This window comes from Pristiophorus japonicus, chromosome 9 (assembly GCF_044704955.1).
Source record: "Pristiophorus japonicus isolate sPriJap1 chromosome 9, sPriJap1.hap1, whole genome shotgun sequence".
Lineage (NCBI taxonomy): Eukaryota > Metazoa > Chordata > Chondrichthyes > Pristiophoridae > Pristiophorus > Pristiophorus japonicus.
Genome location: NC_091985.1, coordinates 175,355,105 through 175,381,700, shown reverse-complemented (window position 1 = coordinate 175,381,700; position 26,596 = coordinate 175,355,105). Strand labels below are relative to the sequence as shown.

Sequence of the window (26,596 nt, the reverse complement as noted above, 5' to 3'; positions counted from 1 at the left end):
ACATTTGCCAAGTCCCCCACTGAACATCTGTGGCCTTCCACCAGCCACGCTGCAGTCACTGGGGTAGCACTGCATGACATCAGTGGGATAGACAAAGGCAATCATAAGGGAATGCATAAGGGTGAGGAGTTGATTTTGTGATGTCATATTGGATGGATAGATGTATAAAGTTGGATTAGGAAGTTTGCTTTGTGGTGGCTTTTATTTCAGCATCATGGCCAAGAGAACATTGTGATAGTCAGTAACAGAGGGGAAGTAAGATGTGGGACTGATGTTGAAAGGGGGCCACGGGTGAATGATTCCATCCCGGAAATCCCGGCCACAAAAGGGCTGGCTGGGATGCATCCTTTTGTCTGATTTCTCCTCTTCTGTTTCCTCCGCTCCTGTGTCTTCCTCTTCCCTCAGCGGACGTTGTGAATGTGAATAAATTCCTGGAAATACTCAGCTGGTCCAGCAGCATCTGGACCAGAGACGTGAACTCTGTTTCTCTCTCCACGGATGTTGCGTGAGCTGCTGAGTATTTGCAGCATTTTCTGTCTTCTCAAAGGCCTTCATTTACCATCCAAGTCCTTGCAAGCGTCCAGCAGCACTCTCTAAACACTTTAAAAAAACGTTTCACATCTAATGCAGCAAGCCACCACTATAATAAAATAAAACAGTCCAATACCTTAAATCCAAACTGACCTGAACGAAGTGTGTGTCCCTATAAGAGGTTCAGACAATGCCACTGTCAGTCTGCATGAACCAGGTTAACCTGGCGTGCTCAGGACCCAGTGCTGAATTCAGCACTAGTGTCAAAGTTTGCACTTGTGACATTAAGTCGGCGTCGCACGCCGATTTGCGTCACAATGCTGCCATTTTGTTCAGGCCGGCGCTTCCAGTTATCGGCATCACAAAAGTAAAGACGAAAACGGCAGCCGCCATTTTATCATCATTTACTGCCGCTATGGAGTGACGCTAACACCACGAATTTCTAGCCTGAAGTATTTATCAAAAACGTTTGCTGAGGAAGAGCTGCATTGTGGGATGTGGAATGTAAACTGTGTGAGTTCAAGCCTGGATCAATAATTCTAAATGCCCTCTCGACAAAGCCACCGAGGCAGAGATTGGATTATTTTGAAATGTCACATTCAAGATAGATGTTGGGAATCAGCTACTCGGATAGAATGACCAAAACTGCGTATAGTAACATAACAAAATATGCTACAGTCAGAAGACTTTGAAGGGCAGGGCATGTGTGCCATTTGTTGAAGGCCAGTACTCTGGGGAAAAGGGAAATGGGTCCCAGCGGGGAAAAGATCACACGGAAGACCAAGGATGAGGTGGTCAGTGAACAGGAAGACCTACAGAAAGAGCGACCATAAGTAGGTGCCCATCCTTGAGTGAGATTGCCAATTCAGGTGTACGAAGAGGCAGTGGAGTGTTGTGGACAGGCAGAGTGTAAAAATGGGTTGAGACTGCACTAACTCATTTGTACGGGCTCTTAGATTAGCTGAGCAAGGAAAGTGTTACCTCATCAATCTAGACAGTCATTGAACACAGGTCTCAGAGGGAAAGGGATATTTCCTGACTACTGCATTACATGTTCAAAGACATGAACAGAATATAAAAGTGCACTATCACATAAGAACTAGGACTCACTCCGATCAATATTTTAGTGCCTATTTGATCCTTTGAGGCAGAAGCTAGTTTTTACTTCCCAATAGATACAAACGGGCCTGACCACACATTACATCCCACACAATCAGTGCAGAGTACAGGACACAGAGGGAATATACAATGTACAGAAGACGAACCGCGTAATAGTAGCTATGGGGATGAGTGTAAATCTGGGCCTGATACTGAACTTGGGCACTTTGGGAGAAGCATGCATTGACTGGATCAGAGGCAGAAAACCTTTTTTCCCCAAAGGCAAAACAACATTTCTGCACTGAGCTGGAGCAGGCAGCAACAAATTCCATGGTTCCGATCAGGCCTTTGATCGGATGGGAGGTTATTTGTTCATCTATTCTATCCTCCGAAGGAAAGAAACAATTCCCATCTTATATTGGATCTGGTGATAAACTTCTACCACATTAACTTTCAGTGCCCGAACAGAGTTTGTTACAGTGAGTTTTAGATGTTCAAACAAATGAGAAGATTGCATCTGAAAAGGACATAGAAACATAGAAACATAGAAAATAGGTGCAGGAGCAGGCCATTCAGCCCTTCTAGCCTGCACCGCCATTCAATGAGTTCATGGCTGAACATGAAACTTCAGTACCCCCTTCCTGCTTTCTCGCCATAACCCTTGATCCCCCGAGTAGTAAGGACTTCATCTAACTCCCTTTTGAATATATTTAGTGAATTGGCCTCAACTACTTTCTGTGGTAGAGAATTCCACAGGTTCACCACTCTCTGGGTGAAGAAGTTTCTCCTCATCTCGGTCCTAAATGGCTTACCCCTTATCCTCAGACTGTGACCCCTGGTTCTGGACTTCCCCAACATTGGGAACATTCTTTCTGCATCTAACCTGTCTAAACCCGTCAGAATTTTAAACGTTTCTATGAGGTCCCCTCTCATTCTTCTGAACTCCAGTGAATACAAGCCCAGTTGATCCAATCTTTCTTGATAGGTCAGTCCCGCCATCCCGGGAATCAGTCTGGTGAACCTTCGCTGCACTCCCTCAATAGCAAGAATGTCCTTCCTCAAGTTAGGAGACCAAAACTGTACACAATACTCCAGGTGTGGCCTCACCAAGGCCCTGTACAACTGTAGCAACACCTCCCTGCCCCTGTATTCAAATCCCCTCGCTATGAAGGCCAACATGCCATTTGCTTTCTTAACCGCCTGCTGTACCTGCATGCCAACCTTCAATGACTGATGTACCATGACACCCAGGTCTCGTTGCACCTTCCCTTTTCCTAATCTGTCACCATTCAGATAATAGTCTGTCTCTCTGTTTTTACCACCAAAGTGGATAACCTCACATTTATCCACATTATACTTCATCTGCCATGCATTTGCCCACTCACCTAACCTATCCAAGTCACTCTGCAGCCTAATAGCATCCTCCTCGCAGCTCACACTGCCACCCAACTTAGTGTCATCCGCAAATTTGGAGATACTGCATTTAATTCCCTCGTCTAAATCATTAATGTACAATGTAAACAGCTGGGGCCCCAGCACAGAACCTTGCGGCACTCCACTAGTCACTGCCTGCCATTCTGAAAAGTACCCGTTTACTTGATAAAGCAAAAAAAGTATAAGACCTGGATAATATTCCAGTAAGTTGTAGTCAAGGCTACAGTCCAACCATATAATGGGCTAGACTTTCCTATGAGCCCCTCAACGCCCGATTGCCCGCTGAGAAGAACTGCTAACATTTGGCGAGGAAAGCTGGCGAGAATTTCCATTTTTATGTTTAAGGTAATTAAAACTAATCGCTCGGCGAGAAAACGGGCGTTGCACACTCATTGTCGGTGGTTAAGTGGAAAGTTAGTCACATAGGCGGTCGTTACCGGAATGGATGGTAAGTACTCAAATTTAGTCCCAGGCTGCGGTTGGGCCTAGGGAGGGGGGAAAACTTAAAAAAAAATTTCAATAAAAAAAAATAAAAACATACAAAGCATTCCCAAGACACTTTTATACCAATCACCGTTTAACATTTAAAAAAAAATAAGGAACCTTTAACTGACCTTTCTTTGCAGGGTCCCCCCTTACTGCCCTGTTTAAGCAGCTTTCACAGGGCGGCTCTCTCGGCAATCTGGATGCCGGCGGTTGAGGCCAAATTTACGCCCTGGCGCTTGTTCTTGGCGTTGCACGCGGGCGTCTTGGTCCTGCCAGGCACCTTCAGATGTGGGCGATAGCATGAAAAAACTTAGGGGAAACTTTCAGCGGACGGAAAAACAGCTGTGTCGCCGAGAAACTCACCCATAGTCTCGCCCATGGTGTTCTTTTAATCCATGTAATTGTGCAGGGGCTGAAATTGCCCCTTTTATAAGGCCTGTTACCGGTAACGGGACGGTGAGGCTTTACTGACCAGAGGGCAGGCAGAGGGTGCAACCCTTGCACAATTGCTCCCGGGCCAGGGGCGGCAAAAATAGGTTTCCACCATGCCCCTCCTTGCCCGATACTCCGACCCGTTGTCGGCCACGTACCGACCCCTTTCCCGCCCTGTGGGGGGAAAGTGCCCCATGGGAGCGCAGCCGCTGGTCGAGTTGGTCGGTTCCCCCGACAGCTTCATGAGGTGGCAAGTGGCCAGGGGAGGGCGCACCGCCGCGGCTGCGGGTTCTCGGGTGCCGGGCCGTTGGGTCGGTCGAACCCTACCCTGGTGATCCAGTGGGCACCACGGAGACCTCAATGGGCCTCACAGCATCCCTCCCCTTTAACTGACGGGATCAGCGTGCCGGTGATGCAATGCGTCTCGCTCCCACCTCAAACAGCGCCCCAAAGGGCTGGGAGGTGATGTCACAGTTAAAGACACAAATTTTCTGCCTCTTCACTCCGACTCCCGCTGGGCGGTAATAATTCAAATAGTTCGAATTATCCACCTGAAATGGGGCGGAGGGCAATTTCCGCCCCCCGCCCCATAACATTTTGCAATGCCGATGGTTTAATTAACTGGTACAACTGATTTAGTTATCCTGATGCTGAACAAACTTGCTGGTCCAGAAATCCAGCAGCAAATGTAAACCGCTGCACTACAAGTGATGAACAAGGGAACCGTGATAACTGGTCCTCTGGCATCATCAGGACATGACTGGTGTGCTGGAGCGATCTTCCTCACTGCCATGCCCCACCTCACAGTCAACAAGTTCCCCGCTGGAGTGGAACTAAACTACAGAACCAGTGGGAACCTGTTCAACCTTCGCTGTCTCCAGGCCAGGTCCAAGACCACTCCAACCTCTGTCGTCGAGCTACAGTACGCGGACGTTGCCTGCGTCTGTGCACACACAGAGACTGAACTCCAGGACATAGTCGACGTATTTACTGAAGCATAGGAAAGCATTGGCCTTACGCTAAACATCCGTAAGACAAAGGTCCTCCACCAGCCTGTCCTCGCCGCACAGCACTGTCCCCCAGTCATCAAGATCCTAGACAACGTGGACCACTTCCCATATCTCGGGATCCTCTTATCAACAAGAGCAGACATTGACGACGAGATTCAACACTGCTTCCAGTGCACCAGTGCAGCCTTCGGCTGCCTGAGGAAAAGAGTGTTTGAAGACCAGGCCCTCAAAACTGTCACCAAGCTCATGGTCTTCAGGGCTGTAGTAATACCCGCCCTCCTGTATGGTTCAGAGACATGGACCATGTACAGCAGACCCCTCAAGTCGCTGGAGAAATACCACCAACGATGTCTCCGCAAGATCCTACAAATCCCCTGGGAGAACAGACGCACCAACCTTAGCGTCCTCGTCCAGGCCAACATCCACAGCATTGAAGCAGTGCCCAGCTCTGCTGGGCAGGCCACATCGTTCGCATGCTAGACACGAACTCCCAAACCAAGCACTGTACTCGGAACTCGTCCACGGCAAACGAGCCAGAGGTGGGCAGAGGGAACGTTACAAGGACACCCTCAAAACCTCCCTAAAAAAGTGCAACATCCCCACTGACACCTGGGAGACCCTGGCCAAAGACCGCCCTAAGTGTAGGAAGTGCATCCGGGAGGGCGCTGAGCACCTTGAGTCTCGTCGCCGAGAGCATGCAGAAATCAAGCGTAGGCAGCGGAAGGAGCGTGCGGCAAATCTGTCTCACCCACCCCTTCCCTCAATGACTATCTGTCCCACCTGTGATAGGGACTGTGGTTCTCGTATTGGACTGTTCAGTCACCTAAGGACTCATTTTAAGAGTGGGAGGAAGTCTTCCTCGACTCCGAGGGACCGCCTATGATGATGATTATGTTGGGGCAGGGCGTTGGTCACCGAGTGGATGGAGATCAGATGGTGCAGATGCTGACACGGAGCGGCCTTGAGCCCAGGGGTGGTGGGAGGGTGGGAGGCGGCGGGGGGGGGTCTTAGCTTTGGCCAGTGTGGGCCCACACTCCTGCCCCTTCTGGCTCCACATTCAGGTAAGTGAAGGGTGGCAACATCCAGCGGTCCCTGGATAGACCGTAGGTTTGACTGCTCTGCACCTGAGAAAACCAACCGCGGATTGCACGACACACGCTGCGGTCAGGTGCCAACCAATTTTGAGAATGGGCCTGAATTAGGTGTTAGCACGCCAACCCCGCTTCTCCCCTCCCCTCCTTGCCCACCTCCGCCGCGATCTGCCTCGGCAATGGGCCTAAAGACTGCTTCAGGTGGGTGAACTGGGCGACTATAGCATGCGGAGTGCAACCAGCGCTGAATTAGCATGCACTCGCACACGCCATATTGGTCTATTCACTGCCTGTCTCTCAGCTTAACAATGGGCACTGCATGATTGAATTTCTTGGCCGCTGGATAGTCTTTTGACGAAAATACCTGGTGGTCCCAGAGGAATGTAAGATTGCGGTCGAAGGCCTAGTTTCTCAGTCCAGCATTAGGGAACATGTCTTCCAGGTACGTATTCGTATCCTGGGATCACATGGGGCTGGGCCACCAATGAACGTCTAGTATTCTCATTGATAATAATGGGAGCTCCGTTTGTGTGAGCTCCCATTACGATCAATGAGAATACCCCATAAAAACAAGAAACACAACACAATAAATACAAAAAACACCTCACATGTTTAAAATTAATTGAAATTGAATATAATTAAATGCTTTAGAAAAAAAAAATATTTTTTGGAATTATTTTATAATGTGTTTTATTAGGGTTAAAAATAAACTTACCTTAATGGACAGCATTTTTAATATAAAAGTGAGTGATTAAATTTAATTTTTCTATGTTTTAAAACTCTTACGCGGGCAAAAGTAGACTACGCCTGCTTTTACCAGGCGCAAGAGTTTGAAGGACATTCGCTGGACAAGAGTTGGGCAAATAGCTCAATCTCTGCCCCATGGATGTCCTTCCTGCGGGGATGCGTGCTATCTGTCTAAAGACATTTTGACAGATCGCAAAAGCTGGCTCTCGGCGCATGTGCATCACGCGCCAAGAACCGGCATTTGTGAAACCTCTTTGGGTGCATGTGCAGATCGTACGCACCCCGAGAGGCCGCAATATTTGGCCCATCATCTACACACAGACTTAAGGAGCAATTCGTAGAGAGGACTGTCTCTCTCTCTCTCTCTCTCTCTTTGGCCAAATTTTCACGGGGGCGGGGGGGGGGGGGGATCGGCGTGCCCAACAGGTGACGGGTTGGGTGGGAAAGTGTTTTTCCCCCCAGTGGGTCGGGATCCCGCTGGGACCCCGCTGCCACGCGCCTTTCCTGACGTAGGGTCTGTCAGCGCTGAGCAGATCCGACAGGCACCAGCGGTGGACCCAATTCAGGTCATTATTACCTCGTTTAGTGATCATTAAGAATACATTCGAGCTCACTTTTTGATTTTACGTGCTCGCCCACGGGGTCGTTACTCCTTGGGGATCACGCCTGTTAAGCTGAGGCGGGATTTCAGTGGCCATTGAATCAGCTGTTGAGTTGACAGCTCCAAATGTAAAATAAAAGTTCCCACCTTGCAGAGATATCTTCCTTCAATCACGAGGTCTTCCTCCCTGCATTTCCACAACAGATTCACCATGCTGGAAGTCTGACCTCATTATCTCTCACCATTGACTTCATCTCTACTTCACCTGCCATCTATTCCATCAGCACGGGTGCCCTTCAAACTCTCTCATCTTGGCCCTCAGAATCCCACCACGATTAGCCCCAACACCAGCAGCACCAGGCACACCAACAGCACCAACAACAACACCAACCTGCTCCGCCATCAACTGATGCTGCACAGGACACAGGGCATCAGTACCCAACCACATTGCTGCCTGGGAGACCAGGGATGACCTCACCATGGCCACATTTACTTCACTTGATGCTGTACACACTGAGTGCCACATGTTGGCACCACCCCACACCAACACCATAAAGCATCCCTACAATGCCCAAGCCATTCCTTTCACACTCATCACCATTGCGGGGGGTACCATTATGTCACCATTCACTGCAACTCACTAAGCTACTTCCAAAGGTGCAACGCAAAGTGTTGAAAATAAAAGTTTCAATGTTTGGCACAACATTAACAGAAACTTTTCATGAACATTGGCTAAAACATACAAGTGCCTACCCTTGTGTGTTGTTAGTTGGTATGATTGGACAAGGATGAGGGTGAGTGTGAGGGGTGGCTAGTGAGATGGGGAAGTGATAATGTAGACAGAGAGAGAGGGATGGGTGGAGGTGCAAGGTAAGTTGATGTGAGTAAGGATGTGCAGGAGTAGGGTAGGGAAGGCAGAGTGATGGGGATATGATGGGTGGCCCAGCAGGATGAGGTTGAGTGTGGCTTTGGACTAACGTTTTGTAATCTACTGAGATCATTGAAAGGTTTGCGCCACTGCAGCCTGGTCCTCCTGATGATATCCTTGCTTGTATCCTCCTGTGCAATGTGCAACCAGTCTGCATTAGTGTTGTGGGGAGGTCTCTTCTGCCCATGGGAAGGGTTGGAGACCTCCCTATGTGCTGTAGCTCCCTCCATAAGGATATGGAGAGAGTCATGGGAGAGCCTGGGTGCAGCCCTACATCTGTTACTCACATCAACTTACCTTGTCCAATTGTCAAAATAAAGTTGGTCCCTTTAAGGAAACAGGCTGATGATGCATTATCAAATGACGTCACCAGACCCACTTCCTCTAATTGGCCGGGAAACGCGCTGGACGGGCTTAACAAGCCCAATCAAGGTGAATTAATTGTACAGAGTGGGATGGAGCCAGCAGCAGGGTCGCGACCCATAATGGCCACCGCCCGCACCAGGCCCACCCAGGTAGGCAAAACTCTGGCCAATAATTGACCAGACACAGGATATATGGTGGTGCTACAATCATTGCTCAGCCAAGGATTGATTTGCTCTATTCTTGTTCTGTATCTGTAAAGCATGCACTCCCATGTTCCGCCACCAGGGAGCTCATCCTTTGGGAGCACTGTATATAAGCCGGCCCCGAAGGCCTGTTCCTCTCTCTGGAGTGTCTTATTAAAGACTGAGGTCACTGTTACTTTAACCTCCCTGTGTGCAGCCTCACCTGTGTAAGGAACACAATAACTGGCGACGAGTATACGACTCCAACGCAAAGATGCAGCAAACTGTGGGCATCCTGGAGAAGTTCTCGGAGGGTGAGGACTGGGAAGCCTATGTCGAATGGCTAGACCAGTACTTTGTAGCCAACGAGCTGGACGGAGAAGGAAGCGCTGCAAAAAGGAGAGCGGTCCTCCTCACAGTCTGTGGGGCACCAACCTACAGCCTCATGAAGAATCTTCTGGCTCCAGTGAAACCCACAGATAAGTCATATCAGGAGCTGTGTACACTGGTTCGGGAGCATCTTAACCATGGGAGAGCGTGCTGATGGTGAGGTATCGGTTCTACACGTGCCAGCGATCTGAAGGTTAGGAAGTGGTGAGCTACGTCACCGAGCTAAAGCGACTTGCAGGACAATGTGAGTTTAATGGCTACCTGGAGCAAATGCCCAGAGACCTTTTTGTACTGGGCATTGGCCACGAGACCATCCTACGAAAACTTTTGGCTGTAGAGACACCGACCCTCAGTAAGGCCATTGCGATAGCACAGGCGTTTATGTCCACCAGTGATAACATCAAACAAATCCCTCAGCACACAAGTGCTAGCAATGTTCATAAATTAACTGGAACTGTGTTTGCGAGCAGAAATGTACAGGGCAGAAACCACGAGTCTGCAACTGTCAGCAGGCCTCAGGTGACCCGGATGACTCAGAATCCCCAACAAAGGATGAATGCAAGGCAATTTACACCTTATTGGCGTTGTGGAGGCTTACATTCAGCCTATTCATGCCGCATCAAAGGGTATATTTCCTAGAGCCGTGGAACAATGGTGCACCTCCAACGAGCTTTCAAACGAGCTGCAAGCTCTGCAAAACCTGTTAACCACCACGTGGCAGAGGAAGATCAGTCCGTGGTGGATCAAAGCAATTTCGAGCCTCAGAGAGAGGAGGCAGATGCTGAAGTACACGGGGTGCACACATTTTCGATGAAATGTCCACCTATAATGCAAAACATAAAATTGAATGGCTTACCCGTAGCCATGGAACTGTACACTGGCGCTAGCCAATCCATCATGAGTAAAAATATGTTTGAGAGACTGTGGTGCAACAAGGCATTCAGACCAGCCCTGAGCCCCATCCACACGAAACTGAGAACGTACACCAAAGAGCTTATCACTGTCCTGGGCGATGGCCCCACACTGCTTGGAAGGAGCTGGCTGGGCAAAATCTGCTGGAACTGGGATGACATCCGAGCACTATCACATGTCGATGAGGCCTCATGTACCCAGGTTCTCAACAAATTTCCTTCCCTTTTTGAGCCAGGCATTGGAAACTTTTCCCGGGCAAAGGTGCAGATCCACTTGGTCCCAGAGGCATGACCCATTCACCACAAGGCGCAAGCGGTACCTCACATGATAAGGGAGAGAGTGGAAATCGAGCTGGACAGGCTGCAATGCGAGGGCATCATCTCCCCAGTGGAATTCAGCGAGTGGGCCAGCCCGATTGTTCCAGTACTCAAAAGTGATGGCACGGTCAGGATTTGCGGCGATTATAAAGTAACTATTAATCGTTTCTCGCTACAGGTCCAATACCCGCTACCTAAGGCAGATGACCTATTTGCGATGCTGGCAGGAGGCAAGACGTTCACCAAGCTCGACGTGACTTCGGCCTACATGACGCAGGAGCTGGAGGATTCTTCGAAGGGCCTCACCTGCAACAACACGAACAAGGGATTGTTCATCTACAACAGATGCCCATATGGAATTCAGTCGGCTGCAGCGATCTTCCAGAGAAACATGGAGAGCCTACTCAAGTTGGTACCACACACGGTGGTCTTTCAGGACGACATATTGATCACGGGTCGGGACACCGCCGAGCACCTATAAAACCTGGAGGAGATCCTCCAGTGACTGGATTGTGCAGGGCTGCGGCTGAAGAGGTCGAAATGCGTCTTCATGGCAACAGAAGTGGAGTTTTTGGGGAGAAAGATCATGGCGGACAGCATTTGGCCCACAGACGCCAAGACAGAGGTTTTTAGGAATGCGCCCAGGCCACAGAACGTCACAGAGCTGCGGTTGTTCGTGGGACTCCTCAACTATTTTGGTAACTTCCGACCGGAGTTAAGCACCCTCTTAGAGTCCCTACATGTATTATTGTGTAAAGGTGAGAACTAGGTATGGGGAAAAAAAACAAGTAATTGCTTTTGAGAAAGCCAGAAACATTTTATGCTCCAACAAGCTGCTTGTATTGTACAACCCGTGTAAAAGACTTGTGCTAGCATGTGATGCGTCGTCGTACGGAGTCGGGTGTGTATTACAACAAGTTAACGTTGAGGGGAAGTTGCAACCTGTTGCCTATGCTTCCAGGAGCTTGTCTAAGCCTGAAAGTGCCAACAGTATGATTGAGAAAGAGGCATTAGCGTGTGTGTTCAGGGTAAAGAAAATGCATCAGTACCTGTTTGGCCTCAAATTTGAGCTGGATCACATCCCTGTTCGCTGAAAACAAGGGGATAAATACTAATGCCTCATCCCGCATACAAAGGTGGGCACTCGCGCTATCAGCATATAACTATACCATCCGCCACAGGCCAGGCACCGAGAACTGTGCGGATGCTCTCAGTCGGCTACCATTGCCCACCACGGGGGTGGAAATGGCGCAGCCCGCAGACTTGTTGATTGTGACGCAGCCCGCAGACTTGTTGATGGTCATGGAAGCGTTTGAAAATGATAAATCACCTGTCACAGCCCACCAGATTAGGACTTGGACCAGCCAAGATCCTCTGCTGTCCCTAGTAAAAAACTATGTACTGCATGGGAGCTGGGCCAACATCCCCGTTGAAATGCAAGAGCTAATCAAGCCGTTCCAGCGGCGAAAGGACGAGCTGTCCATTCAGGCAGACTGCCTGTTGTGGGGTAACCGCGTAGTGCTACCAAAAAAGGGCAGGGAGACGTTCATCTCGGATTTCCACAGCACACACCCGGGTATAGTAATGATGAAAGCGATAGCAAGATCCCACGTGTGGTGGCCCGGTATCGACTCTGACTGAGAGTCCTGTGTACGGCAATGCAGTGTATGTGCTCAGTTGAGCAACGCGCCCAGAGAGGCACCACTAAGTTTGTGGTCCTGGCCCTCCAGATCATGGTCGAGGATCCATGTCGACTATGCGGGCCCGTTTCTCGGTAAAATGTTCCTGGTGATGGTGGATGCTTTTTCAAAATGGATTGAATGTGAAATAATGTCGGGAAGCACCGCCACCGACACCATTGAAAGCCTGAGGGCCATGTTTGCCACCCACGACCTGCGTGACATACTGATCAGTGACAACAGGTCATGTTTCACCAGTGCCGAATTTAAAGAATTCATGACCCGCAATGGGATCAAACATGTCATCTTGGCCCCGTTTAAACCAGCCTCCAATGGGCAGGCAGAGCAGGCAGTACAAACCATCAAACAGAGCCTTAAACGAGTCACAGAAGGCTCACTCCAAACCCGCCTGTCCCGAGTACTGCTCAGCTACCGCACGAGACCCCTATCACTCACAGGGGTGGCTCCGGTTGAGCTACTCATGAAAAGGACACTTAAAACCAGACTCTCGCTGGTTCACCCCAACCTGCATGATCAGGTAGAGAGCAGGCGGCAGCAACAAAATGTAAACAATGGTCGCGCCACTGTGTCACGGGAAATTGATCTGAATGACCCTGTGTATGTGCTAAACTATGGACATGGTCCCAAGTGGATCGCGGGCACAGTGATAGCTAAAGAAGGAGTAGGGTGTTTGTCGTCAAACTAGACAATGGACAAATTTGCAGAAAGCACCTGGACCAAACGAGGCTGCGGTTCACAGACTGCCCTGAACAACCCACGGCAGACACCACCTTTTTCGAGCCCACAACACACACCCAAAGGATCAACGACACCACCCCGGACCAGGAAATCGAACCCATCAAGCCCAACAGCCCAGCAAGGCCAGGCTCACCCAGCAGCCCTGCAGGGCCAACAACACGCCAGCCCAGTGAGGGCACAGTCAACACAGCAGAACAGACATTTGTACCGAGGCGGTCCACCAGGGAAAGAAAGGCTCCCGACCGCCTCACCTTGTAAATAATTTTCACTTTGACTTTGGGGGGGAGTGATGTTGTGTATCTGTAAAGCATGCACTCCCATGTTCCGTCACCAGGGAGCTCATCCCCTGAAGTCCCAAGGGATCCCAGCATCCCTTGGGAGCACTGTATATAAACTGGCCCCTAATGCCTGTTCCTTTCTCTGGAGTGTCTTAATAAAGACTGAGGTCACTGTTACTTTAACCTCCCTGTGTGCAGTCTCATCTGTGTTTGGAACACAATAATTCTACCATCAGTACAATATACAAAACTGAGATCAGCAGGATCGATTTCTTTCTCGTATACCCAGCTTTAGTGTTCTTGTGTTGGGCATCTCCCTGAAGGAAGCTTTGTATTCTCAGTGCAACTGACTGTTAACTGCTACTTCATGGAATGCACCATCCCAATGGAACAACCCGATTGGGGGGTGGTAACCTTCCGGGGACAGGACTTCCTGCGCCCCGCCTGTAAGTTCCACCCCCGACGCAGAATTGGGCTGTGCGCCCCTCAAATGAAGCTGAGCACTGTCTCCGGTGGGGTTTCCGGTAGCACGGCACCACACAGAGCAGGCCAACGCTATGTGGATGTTCCGCGTAGCGCTGATGCCCTACAGTGCCCCTCCCCTTCCATTAAAGTGGGAGGGCCGCTGTGCACTCTGTAGGCCCTTTGGTGGCCACCACGGGCCTACCAGGGACGCCACCGACTGGGCCAACAGCCCGGCACCCAAAACGGAGTGCCTGGCTGCACCATAGCAGCACGGACGGCACGAGGGCCGCCATTGTTGGGCCGAACCAAATGTCGGCCGACAAATAAAGATGGCAGCCGGGGACGCTACAGGCTTCCCCTTTAAGGGGCGCCGTGACAGCCGATGTCCGCGACCCGCAAAGCTGGCATTGACATCCGCCCGCACCAGCCTCACGCCACTTTCCCCCCCGGGGGCGCAAAGGTGTCGTCGCGCATGGCGGCGACTTCATCGGCGGCTGTGCGCCAGTCCGGGGCACTGATCGCGGGCCGCTTCCTGCCGGGACAGCAGCCCCCCAAACCTCCGGGGCAATTTCCCGGCACCAATCTCATTGGAACAGAGGAGGTTGAGAGGAGACCTCATCGAGGTGTACAAAATATTGAGGGGCCTGGACATAGTAAATAGTAAGGGCCTATTTCCATTGGTGGAGGGGGCTATTACGAGGGGGCATAGTTTTAAGGTGGCTGGTGGAAGGTTTAGAGGGGATTTGAGGGAGGGCTTCTTTACGCAGAGGGTTGTGGGGATCTGGAACTCACTGCCTGGAAGAGTGGTAGATGCAGAAACTCTCACCACTTTGAAGAGATGGTTGGATGGGCACTTAAAGTGCTGTAACCTGCAGGGTTACGGATCTAGAGCTGGTAATTGGGATTAGACTGGATAACCTTTTGTTGGCTGGCACAGATATAATGGTAAGTATTGCAGGGAATCGAATACATCCAGGGTGATCTCCTGGACTAGTGTCGATCGCCTGGATGGGTCGGAGAGGAATTTTCCCAGATTTTTTTCCCCAATTGGCCTGGGTTTTTATCTGGTTTTTGCCTCTCCCAGGAGATCACATGGCTCCGGTTGCGGGGGAGCGTAAAATGTTTCAGTGCAAGGGATGTCGCAGTTGTGAGAGACGGACTGGTTGGGGTGGGTGCTCTTTACCTGTCCGCCATTGTTCATTGTTCAGAGGTTTATATGTAACCTTCAGGGCTGCTGACCGAGGGGCGTGCAGCTCTTTGTCGTCCGGTACGGACACGATGGGCCGAAATGGCCTCCTTCTGCGCTGTAAATTTCTATGTTTCTATATAAAGGGACAATTTTGCCTTCTATAGTGAGGTGCAGCTTTATTATTTTTCACTTTCGAGGAGCATAGAAAGTGATTGTTCTTGCTGTGCTAAGTGTTTACGTTTCAAGCTTGCAAAATAATCCAGCTGATGGTGGGAAGCCCTGCCACAGCTCGGTAACGTGATATTTCAGTCCGTCTTCTGTGGAGGGGCCGGGGGGAGGGGGTGTTCACATGGTGGTACGTGTCATATCTCATTAGCCAGTACGTGGTGCGAGCGTTCTCTGTAACGATCACTGGGCCATGCTAGTGTTTAACTGGACAGTTGGCAGAAAATGATGCATTCTGTATCATAGGGACGTGCAGTCCGCTTACAGCAGCGATTGGTGACACTGAACACAAGATAATAACCAACATAGAAACCGGAAAATCATGACAGAGCCACAAGAGTCATAACTAGATGTACTTTAGAGCACTGATGTTGCTGAATCAATGAATTTGTTGGTCAGACCCAACTCTTGGAAACACTACGTTCTGGTGCAAATGTGGCATACTGAATGATGTTTTGCAGTCTGAACCCTTTTTAGTGCAAGTTTATCTCGGCTGCTAGTAAAAAGAAAGATAATCCTGTAGCCTCAGGTGTGAGTAGCAGCAATCATTTCATTCCTCATATCAGGGTGCCCTGCTCCACATATACTACACAGAAGCCCGTGAAAGCACACATTAGTCAATTGCACACTGACACGACCCGTCCTCCATTATTACACAGTTGACATTTTAAGCTCCAAGATTGGGCCAAGGATTGGAACAGTAAATACCGTGGCCCCAAAGTTCACCGCAAATGGAGCTTGCGGCCAGTCAGAAAGTAAATTAGCCGGGGATTTTGGTAGCGGTGGAGGATTGGTGGGGCATGATTGGACGCTCGCCCTAGATCCACTTTCCAAGATCTTATCGGGAATGTCTGGTGTGTAGAGTACTGCATAAAGTATAGTCTCCTTATTTAAGGAGGGATATACAGGTGCAGTGTCCCGAATCTGGAACCCTCGCGTTCTGGATCCGCATTTTTACAGACTTTGGAACGTCTTTCTGACGTCATGAATCCGGAAACACCTGAGCCCAGGTTCGGGTATTTCCGGATTTTGGAACGTCAGAAAGGGTGGGGGGTGCTCACTGAGGAGTTGTTCGGCCGGGGCCCCTTCGCGGAGCAGGTGACCGGTGATCGGGCGGGCCAGCGAGGAGGTCGCGAGGTCAGGCAGCAGCGGCGAGGGACGGTGAGGCAACGGCCTGAGGTCGGGCAGCGGTGGGACCTTGTGGTCGGCAGGGTCGGCGGGTCTGGATTCCGGAACATTTTACCGATTCCGGACGACCCTGCCACCAATCGTGCCCGGAGTCCGGACGGATTCCGAAACATTCCGGATTCCGGAACTCCAGATTTTGGATGCTGTATCTGTACTTGCATTAGGGGCGGTTCAGAGAAGGTTCACCGGGTTGATTCCAGAGATGAGGGGGTTGTCGTATGAAGAAAGGTTGAGCAGGTTGGGCCTATACCCATTGGAGTTTAGAATAATGAGAGGTGATCTTATCGAAACATGTAAGATTCTGAGGGGGCTTGACAGGGTAGACATAGAGAGGATGTTTCCCCTCATGGGGGGAATATAGAACCAGGGGGCATAGTTTCAGAAGAGGTTGCCCATATAAAACTGAGATGAGGAGGAATTTCTTCTCTCAGAGGGTTGTAAATCTGTGGAATTCTCTGCCACAGAGAGCTGTGGAGGCTGGGTCATTGAATATATTTAAGGCGGAGATAGACAGATTTGTGAGCGATAAGGGAGTGAAGGGTTATGGGGAGCGGGCAGGGAAGTGGAACTGAGTCCATGATCAGATCAGCCATGGTCTTATTAAATTACCAGCATTATGGAGCAGGCTCGAGGGGCCGTATGGCCTACTCCTGCTCCTATTTCGTACGTTCTTATTTGTGTGTTATTTTTTACAACAGTGTAGTTTACAATGCTGGCGCATTAATAGCCAACGGGCAGATATTGACTTGGTGCGTTAATGTACAACGGGTGATAGCAAATCGACAGCCCGTTTCACCTTCGATTTTTATTGCCATTGACGTCAATTTGAATTTTAATTAGAAAGATCAGCACTACACCAGAAGAGGCAGACGTTTGGTGTCAGATCTTACCCCGCAGCCTGCTCCACCTTGCGGCAGGCACACGATCCTGCGTAGGCCTGCGTCTGGAAGCAGGCCAGCTCCACAGCCTGGGCTTGGACACAGCAACCCGCCCATCCGCAGCACGTATTCCTCCGCTCCATAATGCTGGTAACGATCATACTGCAAGTGGGAGATAGTCAGCAGTTAAACCACCGGGCACTTTGTAGTTGGACTTAACCAGCAGAGAGCAGCTTATAGCAACAACAACAACAACCTGTATTTATATAGAGCCTTTAACGCAGTGAAACGTCCCAAGGCGCTTCACAGGAGTGTTATGCGCTAAAAAATGTTTTGAAACTGAGTCGCATAAGTAAAAATTAGTGCAGGTGACCAAAAGCTTGGACAAAGAGGTAGGTTTTAAGGAGTGTCTTAAAGGAGGAAAGAGAGGTAGAGAGGCGGAGAGGTTTAGGGAGGGAGTTCCAGAGCTTGGGGCTCAGGCAGCTGAAGGCACGGCCACTGATGCTTGAGCGATTATAATCAGGGATGCTCAGGAGGGCAGAATTAGAGGAGCGCAGACATCTCAGGGGGTTGTGGGGCTGGAGGAGATTACAGAGATAGGGAGGGGCGAGGGCCGTGGAGGGAGTTGAAAATAAGGATAAGAATTTTGAAATTGAGGCCTTGCGTAAAAAAACCCAGAAAATGCTGGAGTTACTCAGCATCTGTGGAGAGAGAAACAGAGTTAACGTCTCAGGTCAATGATCTTTCGTCAGAACTGTTCCACTGTTGCAATGTAGGAAACAAAGCGGGTAATGTGCGCACAGCAAGGTCCCACAATAAAGCAATGAGCTAAATGAACAATGAATCTGTTTTTGCGATAAATGTTAGTCAGTACACTGGGAGGCCGTCCTGCTCTTCGAATCGTGCCACGGGATCTTCTGCATCCACCTGAGAGGGCAGGCAGGGCCTCAGAGGCACTCCTTCACCACCGCAGTGGAGCCTGTCGTCTGCCGAGTGGTTGTGCTCGAATCCCTGGAGCAGGGACAGATGTCCCAAAGTGCTCCACAGGATTGCTGAATGGAAGGTCGTGCTACCTTCGTGCACATTTGGACCCGATCCACACAATATGGAAGGCTGCAAAATCAAGGCCAACATTGAAGAGCAGACCAGGGTGTGGTCCATTGGGCAGGCTCCTGTTCGATGTGAGAACAGACTGCCCACTAACTCAAAGCCAAGGTTCAAGATGAAAATTGTAACAAATGCATCCAATCCTTAACTGGAGTAAAACCGGGCGTACTACAGCTATTTTAAATTATACTATTAACCCAGTGACCTCCTTGTTTAAGGGGCAGAACTAGAAAACCCAACGAATCAAATTAAAATTTGGTTGCCGGGGGTTCCTCTTACGGAAGGCCGCAGGCGTACTTATACTTTATACCTTTTGAGAGTGAAACAATCTACAGCTGCTTAATCAGCTTCTAGTTCACAACTCTTTTAAATAACACAATTCAACCATGTGCCCCCTTGTTAAAGGGGCAGAACCACCAGAACCTGCAAACTTACAAAAAACGTTAAAGGGAACCTTAACAAATCAAATTAAAATTTTGTTCCCTGTTGTAATGATGCACTCCAGTCCCTCCAGTGCCCACCTCTTGCGGAAGGCCGCGAGCGTACCGGTGGACACCGCGTGCTCCATCTCCAGGGACACCCTGGCTCGGATGTAACCGCGGAAGAGAGGCAGGCAGTTGGGCTGAACGACCCCCTCGACCACCCGCTGCCTGGACCGGCTGATGGCCCCCTTGGACGTGCCCAGGAGCAGACCCACGAGGAGGCCCTCGGACCTGCCCGCTCCCCTCCGCACAGATCAGGAGTGTGGGACTGAAGTGCAACCAGAATTTGAGGAGCAGCCCCTTCAAATAATGGAACGGGACTGCAACCTTGTACATTGTACTTATACGTGGAACACGGACTCCTCTAGACCGCAGAAAATGCAGGCGGCCTGAGAGTCTGTGAATCAACTTAAAAACCGATTGCACGGGACTGCTCCATGCAACACCCTCCAGGCCAAGTCCCCAATAAATAGAGGGAGGACTCCCACATAGAGGTGTTAGGCAATGTTTCTGGGGTTTGTTGGTGGCTGGAAGGGACCTTTATGATGTTAACAATGAGCATTAAATGGGACTTGTGTGGCACACCTTTGAGCACGTGAAGTAACAATTGTGCGTGATTTCGGGGCGTGCAGATTCACCAATAGTGACAATTTTCTCTGCCGACTGGTCACCACCTTCGAAGATCTGTCAGCTGTGAAGTAAACATTTCCTGACTGAAGCTGCTGAGGCTGCAAACGTGGGTTCCTTTGGCGTTGCTCCTTTCAATTAAAAAAGACTATGAAGAGGCGGAGGGTTTTACCTGCAAACCAATACCAGGCCCAGTGCCTCGGGCCTACCTGTTCCAGTGCACAAACTGTTCCCTCTGTGTAGTTTGCGCTGGCAGCCAATGTCTAGGCCCCAGACTTTGCGATTTGTCCAGTTATGTATTTGGCAGCCAGCTGTTTTCGAACGTGGCTTTCATGCACAAGCTGGATGAGAATGTGCACACTGCACTGCACTTTGATAGAAACTCACCTTCTTTGTAGGCACCCCGAGAAACACATAGGGCACAAAATTCAGCTTTTAAAGAAAACCAGACAAATGACCATTGATTTTCCAATAATTTAATGAGCGACCAGGACATTGCCAATCAGGTAGTTTGGGAACATGAGAATCTGGTTTCATTAACAGGCCATTAGTGACAGAGAGAAATGGAGATCGATAGGCATGAACGTCCTCCTTCCATGAGAATCCTTTCCTTTCACATGAAAGCAGGAAGTCCACATTGATTATTGATTCCCTGGGGTCGATATTCATTGCCTTCACCTGGCAATAACTTTAAAATGGGATCATGCGGCCTTCCTGCCCCGAGAACACCGCCGATGCAGCCGGCCCCATTGTGGAAGGGGCCTACTGCCGGGTGTCCAAGGCACCCGCCTGTTTCCGGCAATAGGTCCCTTTTAACATGGAAATCGGGGTCCGATAAATAGGAACCCGATTGCTAAATTAGGTTGGAACGGGTCAGAGCCTGCGCCATGTACACTACAATAAGTTCTGCAGGTGATGAAACCGTATAGGCCCTGCGTAAGGTGAGTGGCAAGTTATTTTTGTGGATCCCGGAGAAGCCTTCCACAAATCCAGGCCACTGTCGCCCTCGGCAATTACGGATTCCTCTTCCCAACTTATCTTGCTGTTGACCTTGTTGACCTTGTTGGCCCGACCTTGAGGCTTCAATCTGTTGAGCTGGATCAGGACCCCTTTTTGCTGCCCTGCAGCTCGCCTGCCAGATTTAAATCAGGCCTCAATATAGTGGGGGCCTCTTCGCCCCAGGTTGGGTCGCCCAAAAATCGCAATTGACCCCCCCCCCCTCCCCAACCCACGTGATATCAAATGTACCCATATAATATTTACTGAAGGAACTACAGGTTGAACCTCCCTTTCCGGACCCCTCGGGACCTGGCTTGTTCTGGATAAGGGATTTTTCTGGATGAGGGGTGGTTACGTTAAATTGAATGTTACAGGTACTGAGCAAGGGGATATCAGGGCTGGCTGGCTTGGGACTTGGAGTGCAGCAGAGAGATCATGGGGGGGGTGGGGGGCGCGGGGGCGGGGGTGAGGGGTGGTGGATCGTGGGATCAGGCCAGCAATTGCCAGAGTCGGCAACGAGGAAGGACTTCAATTTGTTCACGTCGGAGTTCTGCGCATGCGCCACCCGGTGGCCGGGAATGGTTCTGGATGAGGGGTGGTTCTGGATAAGGGGGTTCTAGATAAGGGAGGTTCAACCTGTACTGTAATGTATTTGCTTTATGGGTTCTTTGCTTAAGAATTCATTGCAAAACATTGCCAGTTCATCCACCAGGCTCACAACTGCATACCTCATCGTGGATCCTCCCAACCCAACTGGCTGGGGTTTTATTGAGTCTTGTGAACATCACGTGACTGGCTAAGCCACTCCCAACTCAACAGCTCCACAAACCTGTGCGCATACTCACCGGTACATACATTAGAACTACTAACAAAAGCTTGAGGCCTTTTTCCAAAGTCAACAACACACCATCATGTCCTAGATTCAAAATTCATGGCTTTGTGTTCAGTAACATTTGTCCCAAAGATACTCTTTAAAATTTGCCTAGCTTACTAGCCTATTTGTTAAGCCACTAATCGTGTGATGCACTCCATCCGCCCGTTTCTTGGTGACACTGCAGCTTCACTGTTGGTCTTGAGCCCGAGTATCTAATCACGGCTCGTAGGGGTCAGCATCCCTCAGTCTAGCAGCCTCCCAATCTAATTTCTATAGCATACAGATATCGATCTAAAGGGTTTGATTTGTACCACCAACGTCAGGCTACATATTACTGTCAATCTATAAGGGAAGTCAGCCATATATATAAGATGCCAGCACATTATTAGGTATCATTTTGTTAACTGCATCGCTTGACTGGCCCATATTTCCTTGAATTAGGCCCGATGGGTGCATTCTTAATTTCCCTGACCACATTGTGTCCCAGTTATCTTCAAATGTTACAATGCGACTTGTTCATGTGCTTCCTCCTACCTATAATTAGTTCTTTGATAGGTTTTTGCTCAGCAGAGCGGATTAAAGAAATGGTTTCAATCAGGGTTTAAAGCAGGACAGATGGCAACACGGTTACAGAAAATACCTTAAAAATTAGGAATGATTTTGAGGGATAGCTAGCTAGTTAGTTGTTATAAGTATTCTAAAACAGAACCATCATTGTTATTAATACCTATTTCCTGTGGATGAATCGCTCTATTATTTCAGTTTTGTTTCATACTAGTTAAGTGTGAACAGGTAATACTTATTGGAGCAGCCCCCATCACAAACTCCGTTCCCCAGCCACTGACTCATTCCCTCTCCCCAACCTTTGTCTGAGGCTGAACCAGACTGTTCGCAACCTTGGTGTTATATTGGACCCTGAAATGAGCTTTCGACCACATAACCACAGCATAACTAAAACCGCCTATTTCCACCTCCGTAACATCGCCCATCTCAGCCCCTGCCTCAGCTCATCCGCTACTGAAGCCCTCATCCATGCCTTTGTTACCTCTAGACTTGACTATTCCAACGCACTCCTGGCTGGCCTCCCTCAATCTACCCTAAGTAAACTTGAGGCGATCCAAAACTCGACAGCCCATGTCTTAACTCGCACTAAGTCCCGCTCACCCATCACCCCTGTGCTCGCTGACCTACATATAAAGTAGACACCTCAAAGCGCTGGAGAAATACCACCAACGCTGCCTCCGCAAGATCCTGCAACTCCACTGGGAGGACAGACGCACCAACATCAGTGTCCTCGATCAGGCCAATATCCCCAGCATCGAAGCACTGACCACACTTGACCAGCTCCGTTGGGCAGGCCACATCATCGGCATGCCCGACACAAGACTCCCAAAGCAAGCGCTCTACTTGGAACTCCTACTCGGCAAGCGAGCCCCAGGTGGGCAGAGGAAACGTTTCAAAGCCTCCTTAATAAAATGCAACATCCCCACCGACACCTGGGACTCCCTGGCCCAAGTGGAGGCAGAGCATCCGGAAGGGAGCTGAACACTTCGAGTCTCGTTGCCGAGAGCATACAGAAACCAATCACAAACAGCGGAAAGAACGTTCAGCAAACCAGACTCCCCACCCACCCTTTCCTTCAACCACTGTCTGTCCCACCTGTGACAGAGACTGTAATTCCCGGACTGTACAGTCACCTGACAACTCACTTTTAGAGTGGAAGCAAGTCTTCCTCGATTTTGAGGGACTACCTATGATAATGACATTGGCTTCCGGTTAAGCAACTCCTCGATTTCAAAATTCTCATCCTTGTTTACAAATCCCTCCATGGCCTCACCCCTCCCTATCTCTGTAATCTCCTCCAGCCACACAACCCCCCGAGATGTCTGCGCTCCTCTAATTCTGCCCTCCTGAGCATCCCTGATTATAAACGATCAACTATCGGTGGCCGTGCCTTCTGTTGCCTGGGCTCTAAGCTCTGGAACTCCCTCCCTAAACCTCTCCACCTCTCTATGTCTCTTTCCTCCTTTAAGATGCTCCTTAAAACCTACTTCTTTGACCAAGCTTTTGGTCACCTGCGTTAATTTCTACTTGTGCGGCTCGGTGTCAAATTTCTATATCGCATAATGCTCCTGTGAAGCGCCTTGGGACATTTCACTACGTTAAAGGTGCTATATAAATACAGGTTGTTGTTGTTGCTACCACTGGCCTCAGCTGTCTAAAGCCCCAGACTGAGCTCCATGCTTCAAATGCCAATGAACACTCCCTTCAAACCTCCCATACATTGAATCAGGTTGTTGTTATAAAAAAACTAAATAATACTTTTTATTTTTTATTGTGACATAGCGTCTGAAAAGGGTGAAAACCCATTTCATTAAAACTCATGATGATAGCTTTCTGACAGCAGTATAGCTAGAATCATAGAATGGTACAGCACGGAAGGAGGCCATTCGGCCCATCATGTCCGTAGCTACCAAGCCTAATCCCACTTTCCAGCTCTTGGTCCGTAGCCCTGCAGGTTACGGCACTTCAAGGTGTACATCCAAGTACTTTTTAAATGTGGTGAGGGTTTCTGCCTCTACCACCCTTTCAGGCAGTGAGTTCCAGACCCCCACTACCCTTGGGGTGAAGAAATTTCCCCTCAAATCCCCTCTAAGCCTCCTACCAATTACTTTAAATCTATGCCCCCTGGTTGTTGACCCCTCTGCTGAGGGAAATTGAGATGGAGGCCATGACTGGTATTTGTAAGTGTTTGCGAGAGGACCAAGACTGTCAGAAAAAAATGTATGTCGGCGATGAGTTCTGAAAGAAGTTTGCAGGGAGGTTCTGAATAAAAGTCCTAAAATTAATAAATAGAAAGAAAGAAGAAGAAAGAAAGACTTGCATTTATATAGCGCCTTTCACAACCACCGGACCTCTCAAAGTGCTTTACAGCCAATGAAGAACTTTTGGAGTGTTGTCACTGTTGTAATGTTGTAATGTGGGAATGTTTAGTTAAACAGATTAATGGGCTGGATCTTCCACTCCTGGCTGCCTCTGCCTTTTCCGGGCGGACGACCAGCTTCCAGCGCCCGCCGGGGCGCGGAGCATTACCCCGCAGAAGAGGCGAGCAGTGTGCAACGCCCCTAGTTGCTCGATTTTTGCCTCCCGCCCGACCCGTAGCGCTCCGTAGAGCGCCGGGCTGGGACGCCTGTGAAAGCAGACGGTCCGAGCTTTAGCGGCTGCAGTGAGGTAAGTCATCTCCACCTCAGGTAAGTGTGATTGGTGATTATTTAATTTTTTTTTGCAATTTATGTTGTGGTGGCGTGAGTTATTTTTTGGGAATGTTTTTGGTAGTTTTTTTCCCAGGATTTTTTCTCCCCCCGGCCTCTCTCAGAGCGCTCCCGGGCCGGCTGTTTAGCTCGGGATTTTCCCCATGCTCAGCCGGCCTAGCGCCCTGAGAGAGAGAGGTGTGTAACGCCTCCCTTAGTGCTCCGCCCCACACTCAGGGCCCAGCGGACCAATTTTGCTGACTGAGGCGCAAACTGTTCCCGGGCGGTATCAGGACCACCCCGCAGACATTAACACCCAAAATCCTAAAAGCCGAAAATCCAGCCTCATCTTTTTATAGCACTAAGTCCTACTGCAGATATATTTGGTTAAGAAGGAAAGCTGCAAGTTAGTTTAACATTTGATATTCCTGAGCATTCACTATATAGAAACCTACACATCTGGGTCAGACTGATATTCAGGTAAACCACTGCTGCCTCTCTGCATGATATGCACACGTGCATTTACTCATGCCACTGTAGAATCTGATGGGAATAAAGTTATTTATTTACCTATCTGCAGTGGGCAGGAAAACATTGTGGGGCCTAAATTGGATAGCCCTCGATGCAATGCGCAGTTAACCTGCGCCCGTTCATTGACATGCAGGCAGTACGCCAGCTTTGTGCTGCCTGCTCATTATAATGATTTCTCCGTGCAGCCAGTGCTAACCGCGCTGTTTATTGGCTGCATACATCAGCAGGGGGACCAAAATCCTAACTTCTTCACAGCACTTAAAGCTGGCCTGCATAGCTTAAAGTTAGACTACACCTCTTTAAGAGGAGGGTGGGTGGGGGCAGGTGGGGGGCGGGGGGCAGCATGTTGGCTGCAGCAGGTGCTTGGAGTCGAGCAAGAAGTGAATCTGTCCTGGGAAAGAGCGAGGAATGGCTGAACATGGGAGAGAGCGGGCTCCAAGGTTTTCGATGCTTCACTGAAGGCTTTGGTGGAGGAGGTGGAAAGGAGGAGAGATGTCCCGCATCCACAGGGGGTAAGGAGGCCCTGTAGACACATGGTCAACAGGTAGTGGGAGGAGATCGCCGTGCCGGTCAATGTCAGGAGTCAAGCTCCGAAGACCTCCATGTGATGCCGCAAGAAGTTCCATGACCTCACCTGGATGGGGCTGGTCAAGGTCAGTGAATTTATCATCAAATACCATATCCTACCAACTGCAGCAACAGACTCAGCCACTGTTCAAATGACCACATCCCCATCACTCACCGACCATTCACTATCAATCAGGACTCATAGAATCCCTTTACCTTTCAGATACCCAAAAGGTGCAACCTGGCCAGGCAGTGGAGGAACACCAAGAAGATGCAACCTGGCCAGGCTGTGGAGGTACACCAAGAAGATGCAACCTGGCCAGGCAGTGGAGGAACACCAAGAAGAGAGCGCTGATGAAGACACAGCACCATCACTTGATTTCACGCTTGCAGTCACCAGCTCAGATACTGACACGGCGCGTATCTTGGAGGATAGATTAGAGGCAGGATCTGCACGTGGTGAGACACGGGCATGAGTGGGCTGGAGACGGGGCAGGGAGCACGGAGGGTGAATCGGCACACGGGTTCAGTACACAGGACTCAGATGAGGACTTCAATGGGGATGCCTACAGAGGAACGCCGATGGGTACGCACAGCCGTTTTGAATCCAGAAAATTATGTTTCCGGTTGTTTCCGTAACTAAGCCCCTTTTTATGTGGACACGTGGTGAGCTCGACTCACAACTCCTGACCAGGAGAACCAGCGAGATGCAATGGCGAGGGGGGGTGTCGGCACTTCACTCCTGTCAGACACAAGTATCCCACTGGACGTCGGCCCAGTATTCAGAAACCAGGTCTCTTGTATTCGCTTGCCAGGGTTGTCTGGAGTGGGGCTTGAACCCTTAACAACAACAACTTGTATTTATATAGCGCCTTTAATGTAGTAAAATGTCCCAAAGCGCTTCACAGGAGTGTTATAAGACAAAACAAATACATTTGACACCGAGACACACAAGAAGAAATTATGGCAGGT

General features: G+C 49.7%; 1 protein-coding gene across 2 annotated transcripts in view; it reads right to left on the bottom strand.

Moving 5' to 3' along the window:
* The window catches only part of prkn (parkin RBR E3 ubiquitin protein ligase), a 1,745,947-nt gene that overhangs the window by 225,864 nt on the left and 1,493,487 nt on the right, over positions 1–26,596 (bottom strand). Inside the window, exon 9 of one of the 2 annotated variants that reach the window (XM_070890152.1) lies at positions 17,199–17,348. The exons of the other annotated variant lie outside the window; for it this stretch is intronic. Within the exon in view, the coding sequence (XP_070746253.1) occupies positions 17,199–17,348 (150 nt within the window). The remainder of the gene's footprint in view (positions 1–17,198; positions 17,349–26,596) is intronic. 2 annotated transcript variants of the gene reach the window in all.